This window comes from Mus pahari, chromosome 21 (genome assembly GCF_900095145.1).
Source record: "Mus pahari chromosome 21, PAHARI_EIJ_v1.1, whole genome shotgun sequence".
Lineage (NCBI taxonomy): Eukaryota > Metazoa > Chordata > Mammalia > Rodentia > Muridae > Mus > Mus pahari.
In genome coordinates, this window is record NC_034610.1 from 20875386 (window position 1) to 20899271 (window position 23886).

General features: G+C 51.8%; 2 protein-coding genes across 3 annotated transcripts; both read right to left on the minus strand.

Moving 5' to 3' along the window:
• Pigq (phosphatidylinositol glycan anchor biosynthesis class Q) lies at nt 1–19544 on the minus strand. Of its 2 annotated transcripts, XM_021221206.2 has the most exons (11): nt 19410–19544; nt 14708–15406; nt 11773–11904; nt 11522–11642; nt 9382–9508; nt 8956–9109; nt 8764–8875; nt 8267–8347; nt 7830–7944; nt 6287–6348; nt 1–5385 (listed from the first exon to the last, which is right to left on the minus strand). In XM_021221206.2, the coding sequence occupies exons 2-11, from the start codon at nt 15394–15396 to the stop codon at nt 5233–5235; spliced, it is 1746 nt and encodes a 581-aa protein (XP_021076865.1). In that variant the 5' UTR covers nt 15397–15406; nt 19410–19544; the 3' UTR covers nt 1–5232. The 2 variants fall into 2 exon arrangements, with proteins under 2 accessions (XP_021076865.1, XP_029388933.1); XM_029533073.1 differs by lacking the exons at nt 8764–8875; nt 8956–9109; nt 9382–9508.
• Nucleotides 19545–20392: 848 nt separating this feature from the next.
• Nhlrc4 (NHL repeat containing 4) lies at nt 20393–21500 on the minus strand. Its single transcript, XM_021220882.2, has one exon. It carries the CDS (start codon nt 21312–21314, stop codon nt 20898–20900), a length of 417 nt encoding a protein of 138 aa, XP_021076541.1. The 5' UTR covers nt 21315–21500; the 3' UTR covers nt 20393–20897.
• Nucleotides 21501–23886: the final 2386 nt, after the last annotated feature.

Sequence of the window (23886 nt, forward strand, 5' to 3'; positions counted from 1 at the left end):
ACCTTTGAAAGAGCAGTCAGTGCTCTTAACCACTAAGACATCTCTCCAGTCCCAAGAATGAATTTTGACAGGGCATGTAAATCCCAGTACTGGGGAAGCAGAGGCAGGCCAATCTCTGAGTTTGAGACCAACCTGGTCTACAAAATGACAGTCAATCAGAGCTTGTTACACAGGGGAACCCTGTCTCAAAAACAAAGTGAAACAAAACAAAAACAAAAACCCCAAACCTCTGTGATGGCAGAAGCTTATAAGCCCAGCTACTTGGGGTATTGAGACAGGAGGCCAAGAGAAGATGCCATCAGTGCTGACTTGGGGCTGCTCCTTCACATGACCACTGAACACAAGTCTGGGCAGTGTGCCACCAGTGATGAGGTGCCCACTGAGCACAGAGGTATCCACAGCTGACAGCTCTCCTGGCTGCTGGGAAGGCAAGGACCTCTTCCTAAGCAGGCTAGGTAGGTGACACATGCCTATAGTCCTAATACTCAGGCAGGAGGATTGCCATGAGTTCAAGACCAACTTGAGCTACATAACAAATCCTGGCTTACTGAAGGTGCTGGACAGATGGCTCAGCAGTTAGGAATGGTTGCTGTACTTGTGCGGGATTGGAATTTGGCTCTCAGTACCACAGCACACGACCACCTACAACTCCATAGTCAGGGGACCCAATGCCCTCTTCTGTCCATCTGAGCACCCGTACTCACACAGTCATGTCAACAATACACAGGCAGGGTGAAGCTGAGTTGCCATGTGTGGTGGCCAGAGCAGAAGGGAGCTGTGACTGGACAAGCACATGGAAAGGCCAGGAAGTCCATTTGACTCCTACACTGAAACCTGTCTCTTTAACTGTGTGACCACTTCAGTGACACTATTCTTGCCATTGCCACCAGCTGGTTTTCCCAGATTGTACAGAATGTGAATCACTGGACAATCCCTCAGGTTAGCACAGACTGAATAATCAATCGGTGGATATCATGTAGCATCAGGCAGTTACCAAGTCTGCTGATGCTAAAAGTAACATCAAATGTTCAAAGGTGAAATTAGAATTCAGTAATTCCAGGTTATATCACACCAGTACTTAAGGAATGTGAAACACACACACACACACAAACACACACTCACACACACCCCAGCAGCCAGGTATGGTGGCTCACACCTCTAATCCCAGCACACTTGGGATTCTGATGCAAGTTCAAGACCGGGCCTACACAGGCCCTGTCTCCAAGAAAGAATGAAGAAAAAACCCTACAAGGGGTCTTTTCTCCAAGGGACTGTTGGATCTAGGCCTTCCCTCCAGCAACAGGTACCCTTCCTTCATTCCAGCAGCCCCACACTGAGTGACTCTCTCCCTCCTAAGCTGAAGATACAGCCTTTACTGAGCATCTTGACCCTGTGAACACAGCCACTTGGTTTGACACAATATTCAGGGAAGGTTTGTGAGGGTACGGTGCCTGAGAAATGGTATCAAAGCTCTCCTCACCTGCCTCAGGGACAGGCTTTCCCACTATTCTCTTGGTCAAGGGTGTGTAGGGTGGAGGCTCCTGAGTCCAGGAAGGCAGAACCACCCTAAGGCCTTCCAACAGAACTTCTCAGCTCACTCTGAATCCCTGAAGGATCCCAGCGGTATTACCTGTATCTTTTTCTTTTCTTTTCTTTTTTTCCTGGCTATGTTTTGTCCAGGAGTGGCCAGTCCCTGAACTCTGGATCACATAGATTTCATAATAAGATTAATTAATTAATAAGAAAGTCCTGATCCTCAGCTGATGAGTAGCTGAGAACTGAGTCTTGAGAGCCACAACCTGGTTATCAGGGAGATCCCCCCTTGTAGAGGTCACTATGCCCAGCCTTGAGCTTTGCCTCTGTTCTGACGGCTCTCACCCCGTGCTGGCTGTAATGATGGTGAGAGCCTTTCTTTAGAGGTGTGAGGTTTGAAATAGGGATGTTCATCCATGGGGGCTGAGAATAACCTAACCCCCCTTTCCAGAGACACACACTGGCCGTGACAATTGAAGTCAGCTGTTAGCTTGACTATATTTAAAGAACACCGAGAAAACTGATCACACTTTACCTCAAGGCTATCCATGAGAATATTTCCAGAAACAGAGACGGGCCTTTGAGTCTGAGTGGACTGAGCAGCATGGTGGCCACATCTTATTTCACAATTTGTCAGGCAGGACTAATGGGAGGTAATTAGTAGATGAAGTCATGAGGGTCGCTCCCATGGTGGCATTAGTGGCCTTAGAGGAAAAATGAGCTAGCACACTTGCTTTGTTCTCACCATGTGATGCCTGGCACCATGTTGTTTGGCAAAAATGCCCACAGCCAGATGCTGTGCCAATGGCCTGAGATTTTCAGCCTCTAGAACAAGCCAATGAACCTCTATTGATAACACATCTGGGCTCTTGCATTTTGTTATAATTAAAAAGAACAGACTAAGACTAACTTCCCCACTCTGGGTGGGACCCTCAGTCCTCTGAGAATTCTGGGAATCATACATAAGGGGACAGACCCTAGGCCCAAAAAGCCACGAGTCCAGGAAGCTCAGGAAGCAGCCACAAAACATTCCAGTTTGGCTGGAAATTGGCAGTTGACAGTTGGCCTAGCATTCATGAAATCCTGGATTTGATCCTTAGCACTCCATAAATTGTGTGTTATGTAACTGTAATCTCAATACTCAGGAAGTAGAGGCAGGAAGTTCAGCAGTTCAAGGTCATCTTTAGCTATGTAGCAAGTTGAGACCAGCCTGAAACACATGATACATATTTCAAAAAAGAAATGTTTCAATTACTCAGAGGTCCTGGCCTTAGACTGGCAACAAGAGGCCCTAGAACCTCTCATAAGTAGACAGATTCAGACACAGTGATGGACATGGCAGCTAGTGGAGACAGAATGAAAAGTCAGGCCATGTTCATGTCCCAAGTACCTGCAGACAAGCTTCTTTCAGTTACAAAGGAGGGTAGATTGTGATAGGAACCCTGACAGCTCCTGGGAAAGGCAAGGCACCTGTCCATCAAAGTAATGGCCACCCAAACATCAGCCCTTGTTGTTAGACATACATGAGCTGTGTCTGAGCATCATCAGAAAACCTCCATGGGCACAGCTCTCTGCAAGAGACAACTCTTTTGGCTCCAATGGCCAGTGTTCATTTGGCCAGCTCTGGTGCCAGGCCCTGACTGGTCCTCAGAAGGGCAGACAGCCTAGTACCCTGCCGCACACAAGGACAGTTGCCAGACTGACCTCATGACAGGGCCAGCTGGGCTGAGGTCAGAAGTGAAAGGATGAGAGCAGGAAGCTAAAGGATGGGTAAGGGTAGCCAGGCAGAGTAGGGGGAAAATGCATGCACAGAAGTGGTAATCTGTGTGCAGCTGACTCCAAAGGGTTACCAAGAGACAAGTGTAAGGCCTGCCTAGAGTGTAGCACCCAGTATTGCATGATTGCTATTTTCAGCAGGCTCTATCTGGGCACAGGATCACACGGGGCCCTATGGCACTCCCCGGTTGGCTTATACTGATCCTTTGCGGAGTCCCAGGCTAGAAAGCAACTGAGGGCCCCTTCTTCATAACCAGGACAACAGGCCTGGAGGCATCCGAAGACTGCAGATGCTAAGAATCAGTTGAAGACGCGTGGTATTGGCACACTCCTTCAGTCCCAGCACTAGGGAGGCAGAGGCAGGCTGATCTGTGTGTGTGAGCCAGCCTGGTCTACAGAGTGAGTTCTGGGATAGCCAAGACTACATAGAGAAACTTGTCAGTCCAGGGCAGTGCTCTACTTTGTATGGAATCCACATACTCAAAGCCCAGCGCAGACAACCCCAGCCCTACAAGACTCTATCCCAGGCCCTGGGATCAGGGTGGAACTATGGCCAGAGGCACTGAGCCTCTAGCTCTGTTCACCTATCTATGACGTCCACAAGTGCTTAGGGCCGCAACTCAGCAGAGCCTCTGCAGAGGCCTTAGGCAGGAAGCAATGATAGTCATCTGGGGTAGCCCAGTGCTCCGCCTAGCCCACCAGTGCTCCGCCTAGCCCACCAGTGTTCCGCCTAGCCCACCCACCTAGAGCCTGGCAGACTAGCAGCACACCCAAGCTGGTACTCCAGATTCATGAAATTTTATTGTCACCACACAATCAGGATTCATCTTCACCAAAACCCTCCACTGGCTGCTTAAGAATGGCTGTGACCTGTAGCAAGAGGAAGCAGGCTCAGACAAACCAATGTCAATAGTCACAAGTGCCCCTGAAAGAGAGGCTGGGCCAGCTGTCCCCTCCTGCCCACAGCAGACAATTCTAGACCATCAGACAGTGAGGTTTCCTGCCCCCTAGGGACTAGCTCACATGGGGTCCCACTAAGTGTTAGGGAACTAACCCTGGCCATTTCACCACCCCAAGGTCATTCACACAATGAGTCTCACGAAGTGCCTGTGCAGAAGGAAGCTACCTGGTCCCATAAGGAGTCTATAAGAGAAGACAGAATATTTTGCCAGAGGGCCTACCCATACCTGGAGCACTAAGCAAGAACAGGGCAGCCAGGCTGGCAGGTACCCAGTCACCCAGAGGCCTATAGCAGCAACTTCACAGAGTACTCTCCAGGGAGCAGCAAGCAAGCCCAGTGAAGTGCAGCATGAAGGATTAGTTCCAGGGGGTAAGGGATCAGCAGCTACCTCTGTTTCCCAATGGAAATGTTCTGCGGAGGCTTATGAAGTGTACCAGGTGCCCAGGAGTGCTCCCACCCAATAAAGCAGCCAAGAGGACCTGCCAGCGTATCCCACAGAGTCCAGGTACTCCTAGGAATCAGGCTCACTGTAATGACTACAAAAACCATGTGGGTCCCTACATAGGTGGTACTAGAGCAGTGGTTCTCAACCCTTTGGGGAGGGGTGTCATATGACCCTTTCACAGGGATCGCCTATGACTGTCAGAAAACACGGATATTTATATTATATCATGATTCATAGCAGTAGCAAAATTAACAGTTATGAAGTAGTAATGAAAATAATTTTATGAGGAAGTATATTAAAGGGTCAGCTCTGGGAAGGTTGAGAACCACTGTGCTAGACAGAGTGCAGGTCTGAAGCTGGCAGGGTCCGAGAGCAGAGGGTAAGGCCTGCCTACATTCAGTACAGAGTGTTTGGTTGGCCCTTGTGGGACCTGAGAGGACCCCATGGTCAGTGCTGTCCTGGCAGAGAGGAGGTGTGATGGCTGTGCAGTAGCTATGGGTAGGCTGTGTCCAGCTCCTCAGTCCTGTTTGTCCTCTCTCTGCCTCCAGGGGTAGATGAGCTCTCCGAAGAACAGCTTTCGGCACAGGGTACCCCAGGAGTGCTTGGGGTGGCAGCCACAGCTAGGTAGACGGTAGGCGTGCATCACATGGTTATAGGACAGGGGGTTTATCTGCAAGGGCAGGGGAGATATCAGTAGGGTAGTGGTCATGGGTGCTTCAGCTGTTGTCTACAGAAGAAGCCCTTGAGAGTGGCACCCTGGGCCTGACTGGCTCTCTAGAGAATCTTTAGCTAGGCAACTGTAGGGCAAGCCCAGCAAAGTTCTGACAAACGTTTGCCTATGGAATAGCCATGCTATTTATCCTTGAAGAAGCAACCATATAGCACTTTGGTCCCCTGAGGAGGGAATGATGACAGGGGAGTTCAGTGTCTGCCCTATCCTAGAATCTACTCTGTTTCTAGGCTTCTGAGAGGAGGAAGAAGAAGAGGAGGAAGACAAGAAAGAGGAGGAGGAGGAGGAGGAGGAGGAGGAGGAAGAAGAAGAAGAGGGGATCATGCCAGATGCTTCCACATCTAAGAGCCTTGGACTTGGCCCAAGGTACAACTCAATACCTGGCATGTCACCCCAAAACATGTTCTGCTCCCTTTCACAGGGACTGGAACCTGTGACTGGAAGAGTCAAGGGTTCAAGTCCAACAGGAAATGACCACTTGTCATGAGGCCTTTGTAAAGTCATTTCTGTTTTATCACAATCTTGAGCACTATGGGACCCAGGGCAGCTTCATGATGTCTCTAGCCAAGTACGGGCACTCCACCCACAGGCTGGACTAGATATCAACTATGTAGACCACAATAAGTAGCCATAACTCTGTCTGGGGAGACTCCAGACACAGTGAGTTACAGTGCTCAGATGCCAGGGAACCTACCCTTAGCTCCACTGGGTCCTTCTACCTCTATGTGATCTCTGGCTGCTCTAACACCACAGTATCACACCAGCTGTTCCAGGACCTGGGGGAGTCTGATGGAAACTGGGGGTCCACGGTCTGAGTAGCAGTGAAGCATAGAGTTCTTACCTGCATCAGGAGGCGGAGGGGCCTGCCTGCCTCCTTTTCCAGAACTCTGAACTTCACACCAGCTATAGGAAAGCAAAGTATTTAGGAAGGAAGATGGCAACACCCAATCAGCTTTCACTGGTCCCTCGGAAGGCTATGGGTCAGCAGAGGCTGTTGTAGATGGTTCAGACATTAGAAGCCCCTTTGAGCACACCTAGAAGGCAGCAGACCTGCCTGGGAACTCAGGATTCTCTCCTCCTCTACTTTCCCAGCTGCCTCTATACTAGGTGGCAGATGCCCTGTTAATTGTTCAGTGTCCTACAGCTTCTGTGTCTGTGACTTAGGAACCCATAGCACCCCTGGCCTGTATTTTGGGTTCCAGGTCTAGAAAATGCCCAGGAAGGTTCTTAAAAGAGCAGGAAATGGGACAGTTGTGGTAGTGCCTGCCTTTAACCCCAGTACTCAGGAGGCAGAGGTAGGTAGAACTCTGTGAGTTCAAAGCTAGCCTGGTCTACAGAGTATGTCCCAGGACCAACAGGGCTACACAGAGAAACCCTGTCTTGAAATAAATGAGCTGGAAATGAAGCTTACTTACAGCCAGTGAGTGGGACGGGTCAGAACCATGGCCTTCCAAGCAAAATAACTGCTCTGCCCCATTTACTGGCTCCAGACTTAGGAGGAAGAGGTTCTGCATCCCAGGCTTTGTCTGGGGCTACGTGGCCCACCTGCTTTTGTGTTCTGAGGTGAAGAAGTTGGGGCAGAGGGTAAGTGAGTAGCATTGCAAATGAGACTCTGGCCTGGGTCCCCTTAGGTTAATGGAGAAATTAGCTAGAAGGATGTTCACAAAATGTTTTATAGGCATTCAGCAGCAGGGAGATGCCTGAAGGCAGACTTTGAAATTGGTTCAAAGCCATGGAATCTGCATGTCCCTATCAAAAGGGTCTGAGCTAGCTGGAAGAGTCAAATGGGTATACTGGTCACCTTGGAAATCAACTGAGCTGGTGTTGAACATTGGCTATGCTAGGCAATCCTAAAGTCCCTGGGGTATCCAAAGCCCCGGGGACAAATGGGTTGCCCATAACAACCTCATGCCTAAAGGAGATAAATTCTCCTCAAGGGACATGGGACCAGAATGCAGAGATTCTGGGAGACAGCTTGGGTGACAGGTGATGATGACACACAGTGCAGGATGCTCCTAGTAGCCCTCAGTCTGGCCTGTCTCTCCAAGGCTAAGGGCCATCAAAAAGCAGACATAGCCTAGAACCACATGGAGACAGACTTCTCGGAGTCTGAGCTATATCCTACGCAGACTCTGCAGCAAGCCTCACGTATGACAGGAAGGGGGATGCCTCAGGTCTCTAGGTCTCTGAACTTTACTCCCCAGGGAGAGAGAAAAGACAGCATGTGCCCAGGCCCAAGTCTGTCTCCATGGCCCTGCCTACTATGCCACACACACCAATTCTTTCAGGCAGGAGACACATGAAGTTGACACAAGTGTTTTGTAAGGCCTATGGATACGTTGTACCATCTGTCAGAAGCCAGCCCACCAGCACCCAGCACTTACCTGCCAGCCTGTAGGGTCGGCAGAGTCGAAGGCCAAGGGAGTATAGTGGCAGGGAATTGATGAGGTCTACAAGTAGATGGATTAAGCCCTGCACAGTGATCACCAGGAGCCGGAGCTGTAGCAAAGGTGACATTCAGGGCTGAGGGCACACACTAGACAGGCCTAGGAGGAGAGCAGCCCAATAGGCTCACCTCTAGGGGAGGGATCCTCTATGACCCCATCCACTTATTATGGGTCCCAACCTCCCCTGTAGCCAGTCTTCTCCAGGATAGGACCCCCAACTGCTTTAAGACCAGTACATAGTTTCCAGAGAGTTCAGAACAGCCATGCTGATGGGACTCCAAGAGGTAGATAGCCTGCTTCCTGTGTGCCTGGCTCAGGCAGTGACCAATCCCAAGTTGTTCTGTAGGCCCCAGGGCAGGAGGTACTGGGCTCACCAGGGTGAATACCAGGTAGTACAGAGCGGTGGTAGGTAGCAAGAAGACCAGGATGGTGAAGAGCAAGGTCCCAATGAAGAGCTGTAGGGAAAAAGGACCAGCACAGCTGGCACCACAAGATCCAGACCAGGGAGGTAACTCCATCACTGCCCATATACATCTTAAACTGCAGTTGGATTTTCTGGTCTCCTGAGCTAGCAAGGGTCAGCATGTTCCCTTTACCATGAAGAGTGTGTGTCTACATATCCTATGGACCTGGGGAAACAGGCAGTAGGGTACATAGGCAAATATGATGTTAGGGGAAACTTCATGTATCACATCTGGGTAAGCAAATGGAATAAGCCAAAGCAGGTCCTATGCCCACCTTGGTAAAGTATGTAGGTCTGCAGGTACCTCCCCCTAGGCCAACTGCTGGAAGCTAGCCACAGGACAGAAGTAGGTTGGTCCTTGGTAGGGTCTAAGTAGCTGCCCTGGCAGGGTCAGCAGGCTGTAGATACCTGGTCAAGGTCATAGGAACAAGAATCCACTCGCTGGCGCAGAACATTCCACTTCTTCCCCCGGAACAGACGCCAGAGAGAGGAAAGGCCATAGATCTTCAGGCAGTACAGCCTGTAGGACACAGGCTCATGAGGCCACACCTCACCTATTCGCTCACACCCTGATGTACGCCCACTTGCACATATACATACCTGGCACCGTAGACATAGAAGCAATAGATGTGGAAGGTGAGAAGGGCGATGATATCCGAAAAGATGGACAGAGCAACAGTCAGTCCAAGGCAGGCTGAGAGTCCCACATGCCACAGGATGTGCTCAATAAAGGGGGACATAAGGTGGATATAGCCTGCGGGATGGGGTTCAGCCATAAGTAGTGCCCACTGAGGCACTGGGAGCCCGTGCTTCTGAGAATGGCTACCTAACACTGCAGGACACAGGTGAACACAAACCCACCCACTGGCCCCGACTTCAGCTTGGGCTTCTGGCCTGACACAGGTGGCTTCATACAAACAGGAGGCCAACAAATGGAAGCAGGGGGAGAATGGGGCCTGACTGGGATTCCCTGCTCTCCTCAACCTGCCCTGCTGGGCTGCCCAACCCTGCCCAGCGGGCACTCACTTATCCACAGATGGATGTGGTACAGGAAAAAGCGGCCTAGCACCTGATCCAGTGCCCGATTCATCTTGAGCCCAGCAGGAGCACCCATCAGCCACTGCAACAGATGCTGGAGCTCCTCAGCCACGCGCTACAGGGACATGGAGCAGGGGAGGGATGACATGGTCACACTGAGGTAGATGAATGGGCAGGTTGAGGATTGTCTAGAATGGGCTCCCACCCTAGCCAGTCTCTCTGTGCAGGACAAAGGCAGCCTGCACTTCCTTCCAAGGTTCAAAATCATTGTCTTTTCATTTATTTAAACAGAGTGTCCCTATATAGTTTTGGTTATCTTAGAACTCGCTGTGTAGACTAGGATGCCTCAAACTCATAGAAATCCACCTGCCTTTGCCTCTCAAGTGCTAGGATTAAAGGTGTGCACCAAAGTCTTCTAACTTTGGACAGAAACAGTGTTTCCCAAATTTGTCTGGCCACTGGACCCCTGACCCCTGATCACAGATGACTTCCAAGATCCTGGTTTGAGGAATCTTCTAACAGGCTGGAATACATAAACCAATTCCTTGAGCATGTGTCCCCATGAGACATCTACCTCAACCTGAGAACTTCCATCGTCCTCTTATACTGCTACATTAGCCCTGACCCATAGAGTCCTAAGTCTGTGATACCTGGATATTGCTGAAGTGGGACAGACCATGGCTCAATTCAAACCATACCTGGGAAATACTGAAGGCCCCCATTAAAGACTTCACTGTACCACTTGCTGCCAGAGGTAAGGCTTGCCCAGCAGTGGGTAGCGATTCTGGGGAGTGAGAGGGCGCTGGGCTTATCAGAGGCTTGGCGAGCAGGGGAGAGTGCCGGAGGGCAGGGGCCTCAAGGAAGTGACGAAGCTGAGTGTGGTGAACACACGGGGATGTCAGCGACGAGCAGGGTAAGGGACATCTGGCTAAAGGACACTCTACTCTGTCACCAAGGTGAGGCCATAGCAGTAATCCTGTCTGTCTGTCGGTTGGTTGGTTGGTTGGTTGGTTTTTGAGACTGTTTGTTTGTTTGTTTGTTTGTTTTTGAGACAGTTTCTTTATATAGCCCTGGCTGTCCTGGAATTCACTGTATAGACCAGGCTGGCCTCGAACTCATAGAGATCCGCCTGTCTCTGCCTTCCAAGTGCTGGGATTAAAGGTCTACACCACCACTGTCCAGTCCTCAAGACTAACTCTTATATCCCTACATGCTCTTCCCAAAGCCTCTTGCAACCCTGTGCAAGAGCCTCAGGACCACCAGGGAGGAGAACAAAACCTTCTTTATAAATAGGTCTTATTTAATATTTAAAGGATAAAAGCCTGGCAGCAGAAAAAGACTCCATTTTTTAATTAAATATTTATGGGTGTTTTTTTTTTTTTTTTTTTTTTTTGCAATTTTGCAAAAAAGGAAAATTCAGACAAAGCTGGCCAAGAAACAGAATATAGAAACAGCCTCACCCTTTTACCCAGCTCCAGCTGCTCTTTCCTACTGGGATGACCTCTACTGATCTCACAAAGCTGAGAGGAGCCCACTGCTGCCCCAGATCCCTGGCCTGGCAACAAACAGACCCATCACGCATCTGCACTGACGGAGCAGAAGCAGAGCCCACAAGACTTCCATAGGAGGCACTGCTTTGGCTCTACTGCAGATGAGATGGAGAACTGAGATGTTCCACAGCCAGGCAGAAATGAGGTGAAGGAACCAGAAGGAATGTGCTGTACATACCGTGTAGAGGAGCATGGGGAGTAGAGAGGACAAGCCTGTGCCTCTTGTTTCCAGTGGAAGAGCAATCTGGCAAGAGCGTGGCCAGCCCAGCAACAGCCCTGAGTCAGAGTTGTCCTCAGGTTGGCTTTCATCTGGTGTATAAGCTTAGCACGGAAAGGGGGCCCATGAAAGCCTCAACCAAAGTGGCCCTCAGACACTGCCACCTTCAGGAAGGGGCAGCAGGCAATTTGCCAACACTGCCCTGAGAGACATAGGTCCCAAGAGCCAGGAAATATCTTAGGCTGGGGCCAAATGCTGGGTCTCTAGGGTGAGGACAGGGAAGAGCTGTTCCTGCCAGCTGAAGGACTGCCCAAGAGGATTCCCAACCCTCAGGAAGCTGGGCTCCACCCAATCCACTCACATCAGCCACAGGGACCAGGGCATTGGCCAGCTGTCCAATTCGGTTATTGCTGTGGAGCCAAGAGAGCAGCAGCAAGCCAAGGGCCACATCCAGTAGCACAGAAGCCAGCATGTTGGCCTTCCTGGAAGGAAGTCAGAGAAGGCACAGCCTGACACAGCCTGTGACCTGAGAGGCCCGGCTGCAGGCACAGTGCAAAGCAGAGAGGAAGAGGAGATGGGCCGCCCCACCCTTCCTTGTACTGGAAACCATACCTCATCAGCTGCATGGGACTCTGGGCTTTCTCGGTACTGAAGATGAAGGAGAGGTGCTTCAGCCGGTGACGGAGCTGCTCACAAGTGGAGAGCTTGCTTCTGATGAAGGAAAGGGGCCACAGCTTCCAGAGCCTGGGGGGAATATAAGGGCCGAGACTGACACCTCCAGCCATAAGTTCCTTGCTTTCCCAGCCTAGATTTCTCACTCTAGAAAGAAGACCCAGAGCCACTCACTCTGAGCCCTTTGGTTTCACTTCAAGGCTCAGCAAGGCCCAGGCAAATATGAAGACCAACACAGCCAAGCAAGGATACATAGATGTGAAATGCACAGCACCTTCCTGCCCCACCCCCACCCCAGTTGTGCTCACTGCTACTACAGAGCTGGACTCCTCGCAGAGCCTCAGGCATACCTGAGTTCACAAGCCAATGCAAAGATGAATGTCAAGATAGCTGAAAAGATAGCCAGGCGTGGTAACACGTGCCTTTAATCCCAGAACTCAGGAGTCTAAGGCTAGCTTGGTTAGGGCTACCCTTTCCCCAAAAGATGGCCGAAAAGGTAGAGGGGGAGGGGGGCTAGGTCATGTCTCATCCACTCAAGACTTGCCCTGCCTACTACATGATAGCCCAGCTCAGCAAGGTTCTCCTGGGCTTTCCAGTAAGACTGAATTCCTCACAAAGGAAGCATTGAGACATTTCCACAGATGCTCACATAGTAAGAGATGTCTTCAAGCCGAGGAAGAAGAAAATGCTTGATAGCAATTGGCTTGTGTGAAACAGAGGAGCAGAGAGAGCAGCAGCAGCCAGGAGAGACCCAAGAGCTCCTGGGATGTGCAGAGCTGTGCAACCTCAGGGGGGAAGCACGGCACGGCTCTGGAAGGTTTAAAGGCCTCTCTTTTCCACAGTGCAACTGGGAGTCAATTCCAAGAACTGTACTCAACAGTCTTCCCTTATAAATAGCCAACCACAGTGACCACTCACTGAGCGCATGAAATGCCAAGGTTCAAGGTCAGTCCTTCAAGGCCCAGGCTCCACACCCATGGGGTTATTTGAAAAGGGCACAAAGTCATGAAAGGTAGAGAGGAGCTTTATTCTGCAACAACAGCCTCGCCCATACATCAGTACTCATAGCCACTGACTCTTGTTTGATGGGCAGGCTGGTGTCTGCATTCAGTACACAAGCATCTCTTCATCTTTCTTGAGTCTCTTGAGAGGATAAGAAAAACTAAGGACCTTCTCTGATGTAATGGCACCTGGGCCCACACATAACCTTCACCTTAATTCTAAGGTTGTCACAAAAGTCTACACCATACACTAAGATATCCAGCAGCTCCTGCAACCTAAAGTATATCCCTATAGTTACCCGGGTCTCCCTTTCAGGGCAGTATTCTAAGGTCACCAGAGCCCCTGGAAAAGGTAAGTCGGATCCCACACTAGGCACCAATCTGTAGATCTAAAGGGAGGGCAGAATGGAGAAAACAATACAGCTGTTCCTTATGGATAGCCAACACCAAAGAAACATCATCTTAGGCTGGAGATATAACTCGTCTGGTAGTGTCCACTACTATGATGGCACACACTTGATCCCAGCTCTCTAGTGGCAGAGGGAGGTGAAGCTGAGTTCCAAACCATCTTGGTCTACATAAGAATTTTCCAGGACAGCCAGGACTACATAGTGACACACTACCTCAGATGTAGATGGTAGGTAGGTAGGTAGGTAGGTAGATAGATAGATAGATAGATAGATAGATAGATAGATAGATAGATAGATAGAGTGGTAAAAGGTCATATTTGGCTGCACAGCAGGTTTGTGCCCAGCCTGAGATATATGAAAACCCTCTCTTATTTTAAAAAGAGAGAGTTGTGAGCATCTCTGGGAGGAAGAGGGTCCCCAGGCCCTCATTCCTCAATTCACAAGCTAAACTAAAAGAGCCTAGTGTTGCTGGGTGTGGTGGCACACGCCTTTAATCCCAGCACTTGGGAGGCAGAGGCAGGTGGATTTCTGAGTTCGAGGCCAGCCTGGTCTACAGAGCGAGTTCCAGGACAGCCAGGGCTACACAGAGAAACCCTGTCTCAAAAAAAAAAAAAAAAGAGCCTAGTGTTAATCAGCATTCTGAGGACTTGGGGACTTATCCAGGCTAGCACCCATGATTCTAGAGACCCTGGGTGGGTACCACCCCAAGCAACTATGGCCTGGAGAGGAACTGCATTATCATATCACCTGAAGTCAGCTGTGGGAAAACAGCAAAGGGGAATGGGCAGCTCTGTGTCCTCATAGGGACCCAGGCAGGGCAGATACCAGCCTTTCATCCCAGCACTCCCAGACGCAGGGTTTGAGGCTGGCCTAGACCACACAGCAAGTTCCAGGTCAGCTAAGGCTGTATAGCCGAGACCCTGTCCCAAGCACAAAAAATAGTAAGATAAGCTGAGGGGATGATGCAGTGATTTGGAGCACTTGTTGCTCTTATAAAGACACAGGTTTAATTCCCAGCACCCACATGATGGCTCAGGACCATCTATAACCCCAGTTCCAGGAGATCTGTCCTGGACTTGATTTATGAACCAGGCTGGCCTTGAATTCAGAGATCCACCTGCCTCTGTGTCCCAAGTGCTGGGATTAAAGGTGTGCGCCTCCACAGTCTGGCTACTTGTAATTTTTTTTTTTAAGCGCAGTAACCAACCCAGTTTTGTGTTCACCAGATTTCTTTTCGGTGCTTGAACTGTCTGCAACCCATTCTATAAGCAACTGGATGGGCCTCACACAATCCGTCTCCAGGAACAGCAGCCTCTACTAAGACATCCTCTGAGATGCAAAGGGAGGCAAGGTGAGAGGAGAACTGGGTCCCAGGAACATGAGCCTCAGCACTCTACACTGAAGGGAGCGCCGTGGTTCTCGGGTCCAATTTCTTGTCGTACCTTTCCTGTCTGAGGCACCTACCGGCAAGCACTAGCTGCTGACATCAGGGACAACAGAGAAGCCAGCAGCAGGCAGACAGGCCCAGAGGCCCGCTTTGCCAATTCCACAAGTATACTGGCCTCCACTCCCTCTGATTGCCAGTGGCTCAGGCGTACGGGTCTCTCATCAAATTGGTCACTTCGGAAGAGGACCTCGCTGCGTGCCACTGTGTCAAAGATGTCAGCTAGGCCTCCGGTGCTGGCTGCAGTGTCTCCCATCTGGCAGTCGGGCAGGACGGGAGGTGGATGCAGCCAGGAGAGCAGCAGCTTGCGCTGATCATAGAAAATGAGCATGACCTGCTCTTCAGTGTGTGTGTCCAGAGCGTTAGACATCTGAGGGTAAGTGGCCTGGCAGCTCCAGAATCTGGTACCCCTCTCCCGGCAAAGCTGCAACCAGGGATCATGGGAGAAGATGGCACCCAGACCCTCCAGGAAGTTCCCCAGACTCTCCTGTGGTTCTTGCTGACGGTGGCACCAGGTGCCTAGCACAGCCACTTGTACTTGGCTGGCCTCCTGCACCTGGGCCAGGAGCTCCTTGACTTGGATGGGGATGAAGGGAAAGTGTACCACAGCCAGGATCACAGCACTGCTCTGTCCTGGGACCCACCGTCCCACTAACAGGCCACTGTCTGCCGAGGCACAGCATGTGGGGAAGAAGACCTTGAGCACCATGCTGGGAGCCCTGCAAGAGAGGAGAAAGGGTTGGTTTAGAGATGCTGTGGCTGGCAGCACAGTGATGCCAGATGCTGTACCATGCTTAAACCATTCACCCGGCCACACATTGGGTAAGCACAGTTCTGGATTTGGTGGGTCATGGCTGTGCATCTCCCAGGGACTCGACTCTTCCAGTCACTGCCCCAGGAAGCAGCAGCTGTACGTGTGATGGCAGGGCAGTGCTTCCACACGTTCTAAGGCGAGCAGCCTGAAGCAGGGCAGAGTGAGGTACTTGACAGATACTGATGACTGACAGCAGTGTGGGGCTGAGCCTGAGGGCTTTAACGAGAAAGGCCTCCTTATGAGTGTCATATGAGCATGTGCACAAATGATAACTTTAGCAAACCAGAAGCCAGCCAGCTGTGTAATGCACACCTGCAATTACAGCAGTGGAGAGGTGGAGGCAGGAGCACCAGTTCAAGACCAGCATTCAGAAGAAGGGGTTGGGGAGATGGCTTTTGACTAGAGTCTCAGTATTTGGGAAGCTAAAGCAGGAAGATCTCTGGGTTCAAGAAAAGCTAGGTCTACACATGAATTTCAGAGAATCCTGGCATACAAAATAAGGCCCTGTCTCAAACAGCAACAAACTAGATTTACATAAGCAAGAGTTAAGTTAAAATGTTAAAACCAGAGAGCCGCTCAGAGGTTTAGAGTTCTCGTTGCTCTTGTAGAAGACCTGAGTTTGATTCCCAGCTCCCATAAGGTGGTTCACAACCGTTCATAACTCCAGTTCCAGCAGACCTAGCACATGTGTGGTGTGGTTACATATGTGCAGGCAAAACCTCATATACGTAAAGTAAATTTAAAAAGGTATTAAGCGAGCTGGGCATGGTCGCGCACGCCTTTAATCCCAACACTTGGGAGGCAGAGACAGGGGGATTTCTGAGTTCCAGGCCAGCCTGGTCTACAGAGTGAGTTCCAGGACAGCCAGGGCTACACAGAAAAACCCTGTCTCGAAAAACCAAATAAAGAAATAAAAGGTGTTAAAGCCTGTTTTGGAGGGCCAGGGATGGTTTTCAATGGCAGAGTGCTGCCTAGCATGGCCTACATTCTGAATTTGATCTCAAACACCACCAACAACCAAAAATAAAAATAAAAGCGAACCAAACAAACTTGTTTTGGGGCTCAGGAAAACAGGATGCACAGCTAGATCACTGGTCCTGATCTGAGTGTAAGGCCCTGCTTAAAGGAGCCTCTCCTCCTGTAACAGAGCACGGCCTGCTGCTGCTGCAAACTCATCCATCCCGAGCTTCCCGAAGTCAGGATAGGGACTCCACCGTCCCCCAACCCCAAGATCCTATATAAGTTTTCTTCTCACTCAGTTTTCTGCTACTTCTGGCCCAAGCAGAGGTAGCTGGCATCTTGTGTCTTTCCCAATAAACCTCGTGTGTGAGGCTTGTTGTGTGGTGTGACTCTGTGCTATTCCTTGGCTCCTGACTGCCAGGAGGGTACCTTTGCCTTCAGAGCTGTAACACAGAGACTCAGTCTCAGAAAGTAAGCTGAGAAGGGGCTGGCGGTGTAGCTCAGCCGCAGCGGCTCTGCTCTGCCTCTGCTCTGCCTCTGCTCACCTGAGGTACCTCTGGGTCATACTTGCCTTTCTCTGGAATCCTTGGCAGACACCCCAAGAAGGGGCTCCCAGCAGAGTAGTATTTCTCTCCATGAGAGAATGTCAACGCATTTTCTCTGAGGGGACAGCAGCCCTCTTGACCTCTCAGGCTCTTGACGTGAGCATCAAGAACCACAGTAGCTACAAATCCTTCAGGCTGTGGACCCCACTCTGTTCCTTCCACAGAAAAGGAGCTATTTGGAGATTGTGGGTTTCCTTCACTTGTGCCTGCTGAACTGAACTGCTGGAATGTTTGGCAAGGTCCAGGTGCCTACATATGCCTTTCTTTAGTCAACACCGAATCTTGCCCATGTGAAGTGAACAACCGTGAGCAAAGACCCCCATTTTTGGGTCCTTTCCTGAGGGAGGCCCAGATCTTGGGCTGAAGCCTAGTTTCCTGGTCTAGTGCTCACACAAAACAGTTGGAGATGAGGGGACAGACAGTGACACAAGTGGTGGTGGGAGCTGTCCCATAAACAAATGCCCAGAAGTTGAAGGATCCAGATGCAGCTGCTCCTTTCCTGTCCAGCCCAAAGAAGCCTTCACATGGACAATGTGGCAAAGCTTTTCGTTTTTGATATTGAGCACTAGACCTAGGGTCTCATGTGAACTCTAACCCAGCCCAATGCTGAGAGGACTAATGGGACCCAGCACCGTAGGACTTCCAAATGCTGGTGCTGATTAAAAGAACAGCCCAAGCCTGAAAAGCCGTTCCCAGGTGGGTCAAGTAAAGAAGCCTCAGGAAGCCTTCCACAGAACCCTGAGTCAGAAGTCTCCAGGAAAACAAAACTCCAAAGAACCTGGAGGAAGCAGACAATTGGTGGGTGTCCACAGAGAAAACCTGACGCCCAACACTAGGGCAGGCTAAATCCCCATAGCCAGTGTCAAGAGTCAATTTCTCTTGTCCCTTCAGTAGGAACTGTCTCCAGAAGGCCATGACATGGGGCACTGCTAAAAATACTAGAGCCATTCTGCCTGTAAGAGCCCTGGTGGGCCACTGTCATAGGCAACCCACACAGCACAAACTCTTGTTCAACAACTTTGTAAGGACACCACAGCTCAGTGAAATATCATCTGACTCTCTGGGGGAACACGTCACATGAACTAAGGAAAAATGCTCACAACAGTGTAGGAAGAGAAATGCCCTGATCTAATTATAAACAGGTGTTTCCAAGGCTGGTTTGGAGTCTGGTCATAATGTGTGAACCCTCTGTGCTGTATACACACTATGTCTATGCACATCCTCGTTGTGGAGTATGCTTCATTTACAGTTTACCTTAAAAAAGCAAAAAACGCTCCGGTCAAAGGAAAGCAGGTGCAAGGCAGAGAGAGGCTGGAACTCTGATCTGTGGGGTACTGAGAGAACTCAAGTTGAGGCAAATCCTCACCCTCACTCCCATCTCAGCTTCTGGATGCACTGAAGTGTAAAAAGGAGTGTGCTTACACTGGGCCGCTGGGATTCCAGCAGCAGAAAATGATGAAAGAGCAGGCGATCGATACAACAAGTGAGAGGCTGGAGCGAAAAGCCAGAAACCTGGGATGTGCGAACACCTTTAAAGATGCTGATTAAAAGAAAAGCCCAAGCCTGGAAAAGCTACCTGTGCTAAGGAGTCAGTTCCCTCCCGGACAGCCCATTCCCAGGAGGGTTAAATAAGAGGCCCCAGGAAGTCTCTCCACAGAGCTGCAAGTCAGACCTCAGTAGCAGGGCTACTGACTACCTCCCCTGCAAGGAACAGGCTTGAGGAATGGCCAGCCCAGTTAAGAGAGGCCTGGGACACATCATAGCTGAAACATTACTTTGTGAATCTTTGAGAGGGTTCATATTTACCCCACGTTCAAAATAAACGCCTCCCCACCCCACCCCACCCCCACAACCCACTTTTCTGACTAGGGATGTAGTCAGTTGGTATGGAGCTTACCCAGCCTGCACCAGACCCTGTGTTGAGTCCCCAGAACCTCATAGACTAGTAGTAGCAGTGCATATCTGTAATCAGGAGGTGGCCGAAGGACGATCAAAAATTCAAGGTCATCCTTCGCTACACTAAGATTTTGAGGCCAGCCTAGCCTATAAGGGAACCTGCCCAGAAACACATTTTTCGCCTCTGTAAATGCTTTCCTTTTTCATTCAAAAGGAGGGGGTAATCTGTTTCTGATCTTTTCTGGAGTGGATAAATATGAGGCCTCTTAGCCAGGGCCCCAGGAATCTTCCAGCCAGTTTCCCGCCTGGAGGGGAGGAGGGGCCTCCCGGTGCCCTCGAATTCCGGAGAGCAGGCCCAGACCCACACGGGTGCGGCTGAGCCTGGGGGTGGGCTGCGCGGTGGCCGCCGCTCCCTCCATCCCGGCCCCGCCACTCGCTAGTGCTCACCAGCTGGTCCCCGGGGCCGCGTCCCCGAGCGGTAGGGAAGGAACTGGGTTGGGCGCCGCGTTCGGCGGGCCCGGGAGGACGACCGTGTTTGCGGCTCCCAGGCCCGCCACGGGACATTAGCACCATTTCCGCCGGCTCCGCGCGTTGTCGCGCGACGGTCCGGTCCCCAAACGTGCCCGGGCTGTCGATCGCCTGAGCCCGAGAGTTCCGCGCGCGCGGCTCCTGTCATCAAAGCTACCCTTGCTGTAAATGTCCTGAAAGATCGGGTGGATCCAGCCGTTGAGGACCAAGGGAGCCGCTTTGTTCTAAACCTGGGCCCTTCCATCTGTCTCTATCCATTGCGAGTAGGGTGCACGCAGACCCGTGTGGGCTGCATAGTCTGAAAGCAGTACCCCTAACAACGCCGTAACTAATGTTTATTGAGCATCTACTTACAAGCAACGTTTCTTTCATTGTCCATTAATCCCCCACAACATAATGATCAGGGCATATTGATTTAACCTGCAGAAGTGACATGCGTGTTTACCTAAACGTCCAGACGGGGGAAAAGCAAGCAGCTTTTTCTTGCTTATTCCCACATGAAGAGCATGGGTAAGACCCAGATTCTCATTGAGTAAGCTCTTTCTGCGCGCGCGCGCGCGCACACACACACACACACACACACACACACACACACACACACACACACACACCTCCCCTTCCAGATCTCATCTGTAACATGGGAGGAAAGGCTTGTCTGTCTTGAATGGTATGAAAGAAACTGGGCTACCCAGAACTCTCCCCAGCACCGCACCCAAGAGCTCAAAAGTGGTTTGGACTGGATTGAGGGGAAAACTGAAGACATCTTTCAAAACAGGGAGTGTCCAGGAGAGGACCTGAAGACTCAGTCAAGCCTTGCTATGTGTCCCTACCAGGACACATGTAGACCTTACCCCTCTGATTTGCCAACTCCTTACCTCTCTGTTGGGTCCAGGGTACTGTTGGAGGTTCAAGAGTGGGAATATTTTTGAAGCTGGGGGAAACACTAAGGGACCACACCCTTCCCCTAACCTGCCCAACCCAGCCTAGCCACACCCTCGCTGCCTGCCTGCCTCTGATTAGGATATAGGGGTTGGGGCACCTGGCAGGAGATCTTGCCTAGCTATCTGCTGACAGACAGCCTCAGCTCCCAGGATCTATAGCTTCCAGTGTTGCCTCAAAGCTCAGCAGAGCCAGGGACTGAGTGGCCTTGGGTTTTAGGGGCATGAAAAGCTATGAGCATACTTAATAGGGAAGTGGGGATGGCCCAGTTTAGAACCTCATCAAGAGATGGTGATTCATGGTTTCTGTGTAGATAGGAGCACTTGCCAAGAGGAAATCACAAAGACAGCTAAGACCAGGTGTCAAGAAGAAGACTCAGCAGGCCCCAAGGAGCCTAACCAACCTTCCATGATAGTACAGAAGACTCAGGCCCAGCCAGTCCTAGCAAGGGGCTATTTTCCCCAGAGCCTACCGGCAGGCCATCTCCCCTAGATACTGGTACACCTTGATGCAGTTGTCCCCTGCATCTGCCACCACTAGTTGGCCCTGGGGGGCACAGGCCATACCCACGGGCCTCTTTAGTCCCTCCAACTGCAAAAAGATGGGTGGCCCAACCCGGGGAAACACAGTCGCTTGGTGCCTCTGCTCATCAGCCACAATAATGCTACCCTCTGCATCAGAGCACACACCCGCTGGGTGGCCAAAGGTATGCCCAGTCAGGGTTCCTAGGGAGCCCAGAGGCTGGTGGGCACTGCCAAACAGTTGTACATCCCCAGACTCTTCACTCACAGCAAAGCCCCCATCAGGCCCTGGACCTACCCAACAAGGGCCCTCCAGACCTAGCGTGGAGGTTGAAACAAGGGGCTCCCAGGTTGGTCCTAACATGAAGCTGTGAACGGTTCCAGGTAAGTAGTGTGTCACCAGGAAGTGGCCAAGAGCATCCACAGCCAGCCCTCTGGGGGACAGGGATGTGCCTACAGTCACCCAGAGGCCCTGGGGTTCCCAGGAAGTGTACTGGAGAGCATACACAGCCCCACGAATGAGGTCACTGACCGCCACAAGCCCTGCGGTGGTCACCGCCACATCCTCTGGGACAAAGGCTCCCATTCTAGGAATGCGGCAGGGTAGTTGACAAATGGAGTGTCCCTCAAGATCCAGCACATGGACACAGGATGCAACACCAGCCGTCAAGAAGAGCAGACCATCTGGGGAGTAGTGCAGGCCTCGGGGGCTCCCTGCAGCCCCTGCTGGCACCAGGATTTGTCCCAGCAGCCGAGGCCACCAAGAGCAACCAGCATCTCTAAGTTGGTCCAGCCTGAGGTCAGGACATCAGGGGTAGGTGGCTGGGGTAGGGGCAGCCCAGGAGGTCAAGGAGTCAAGACAGATGGGAGGCCAGGGGCAGCGAGCAGTCGTGGCCTCGGCTTCTCTGCAGCTGCAAAAGAGTTGGAACATCCATGTGTGCAGATGGCGCTAGCACCCTCCCGCTGTAGATGAAGAGCTGGGGGTGGGGGGAGGTGGAGGGGATGGCTGCTGCATGGTATCTGAGCGCTTACCTGGTCCCCAAGAGCAGTAATCACACAGGTTTCTAGATGTCTGCAGCAGGGGTCTGAGAGACACCACACACTCAAGAGGGTAAGAGGTTTACCTCTAAGGCTCAAATCTCGAGCAGAACTGTGTCCTGCCTAGGGAAGGAGGAGGCAGATAAGCTGCGTTCCCCAGCCCTGGAATGACTCCCTCACTGAATGGCCTAAGCTGCTGTTAGTCCCCCACTACCATCATCACCACCACCACCACCACCACACACACACACACACACACACACACACACACACACACACACACAGCGCCTCTGCTTCAGCAGGGGAGACATCCAAACCCCGACCTCCCAGGCTCCCCACTGGCCCCTCGTCCAGTCCACAGAGATCAGAATACTTCTTACCTGGGGCTAACGAGCCTCAGGGCTTTAGGTCAGGCCTCTGTTGTTGGAGACAGCCTGGGTGTGTGGGGAGGGGCGGGAATGGGGAGGACGGCTAGGGGAGGAGTCATCAGACAAGTTTCCTGCAGGGACAAATTGAGCTGCTTGGGCTGAGTCCCCAGTCTCTAGGCCTGTGCCCTCTGGCTTGTGTCTACTGCCCTGACATAGCTCCGTTGGGCAAACCTGACTATTCCAGGAGGCACCCCAGTCCTCTACAGCTATAGGCCACCCCTCCAGGAGGCACCCCAGTCCTCTGCCACCCCTCCAGGCAGGATATTTGTGTCAGGACCACATCATTTTTTTGGTTTTGTTTTTTGAGGCAGGGTTTCTCTGTGTAGCCCTGGCTGTCCTGGAACTCACTTTGAAGACCAGGCTGGCCTCGAACTCAGAAATCCACCTGCCTCTGCCTCCCAAGTGCTGGGATTAAAGGCGTGTGCCACCACTGCCCGGCCCAGGACCACATCGTGGTCATCCTCTTGTCATCTCCACCAAGAAGTTGAAGTCAAGCTGGTCCTGCATCTTCCTGCGAGTCTAGATGCTGCTGCTTCCCAGGGTCAGAAAGCAGGGCGGTAGGCACACGGGGGATGGAGAGGAAGGTGCTCAGACTTAAGACCCCTGGCTCTGCCCTCAGCGGTGCCCCAGGAAGCCTCCAGGTCAATGGTGCCCAGCTAGCTTTTGTCAGCCTTGGCCTACAGCCCCCCAGCACCCTGGGCTGGCCAGCCAGAACTCTAGCCCCAATGCCACCTGTAATGCCTCACAGTGGGGTGGCTTCCTGATGCTATCACCCGAGTAGATGGTTAATGGGGCAGCTGAAGGTCCTGTTCGGACTGGCCTTAGCCTGGTCAGTCCAGCCCCAGTGAGAACAGTACCTCCTCGGAGGGCAGTTTGTACTTCAGGGCATTGCTGGGTGGGCTAGAGCCCAGCTCCCCAGGGAGAAAAGTGATTCGCTATGGCTGGGGGGCCCCAGCAGCCCTCCCTGGCTGTCTCCCACCCTGGCCTGTGGAAGACCAAGCAGGGCTGTACTGGGAAGGAAGCAGTGAGCTGTGAAGGCCACCGATGCCTATCGTGGCTGCAGGGGCTGGCGGGGGGCCCAGGAAGGCCACACGGGGTGAGCAGCCTGGAGCCATAGAAGGCAGGAGGCTTTGGCTACCACAGGCAAAGCTGGCATTAGGCTGCTTGGATGGATTCAGGCCCAAGGACGTGCAGGGTCCTTGTCCATCCCCAGTGAGCTGAAACAGGCCAGGTCATCCTGCTATGTCCGCCTCTCTGCCACTCTTCCCCGCGTCCCCTAATTGAGTGTACCCGGGCCACTCCTTGGCCCCAGACTCTTTGGAAGAATAAGGATTTTTGAGGTCAAAGGTGAGCCCCAGCATGGTGTCCAGGACACTTGCTCACTGGGATACACAGGCCAGGGACATTTCCTTGAGGGTGCCAGGTGCTCAACAGGGACAGAAAAGGAAAGAGACTCAAGAAGGAGTGTTC

Excerpts from the sequence above, each read along its gene's own strand:
- Pigq (XM_021221206.2), bottom strand. The coding sequence starts at position 15,396 with ATGGTGCTCAAGGTCTTCTTCCCCACATGCTGTGCCTCGGCAGACAGT. Across the intron at positions 8,876-8,955 it reads TTCTATGTCTACGGTGCCAG|GCTGTACTGCCTGAAGATCT; the intron begins GTATGTATATGT and ends TGTGTCCTACAG. Across the intron at positions 8,348-8,763 it reads GTTCCTATGACCTTGACCAG|CTCTTCATTGGGACCTTGCT; the intron begins GTATCTACAGCC and ends TTTTCCCTACAG.
- Nhlrc4 (XM_021220882.2), bottom strand. The coding sequence starts at position 21,314 with ATGTTAGGACCAACCTGGGAGCCCCTTGTTTCAACCTCCACGCTAGGT.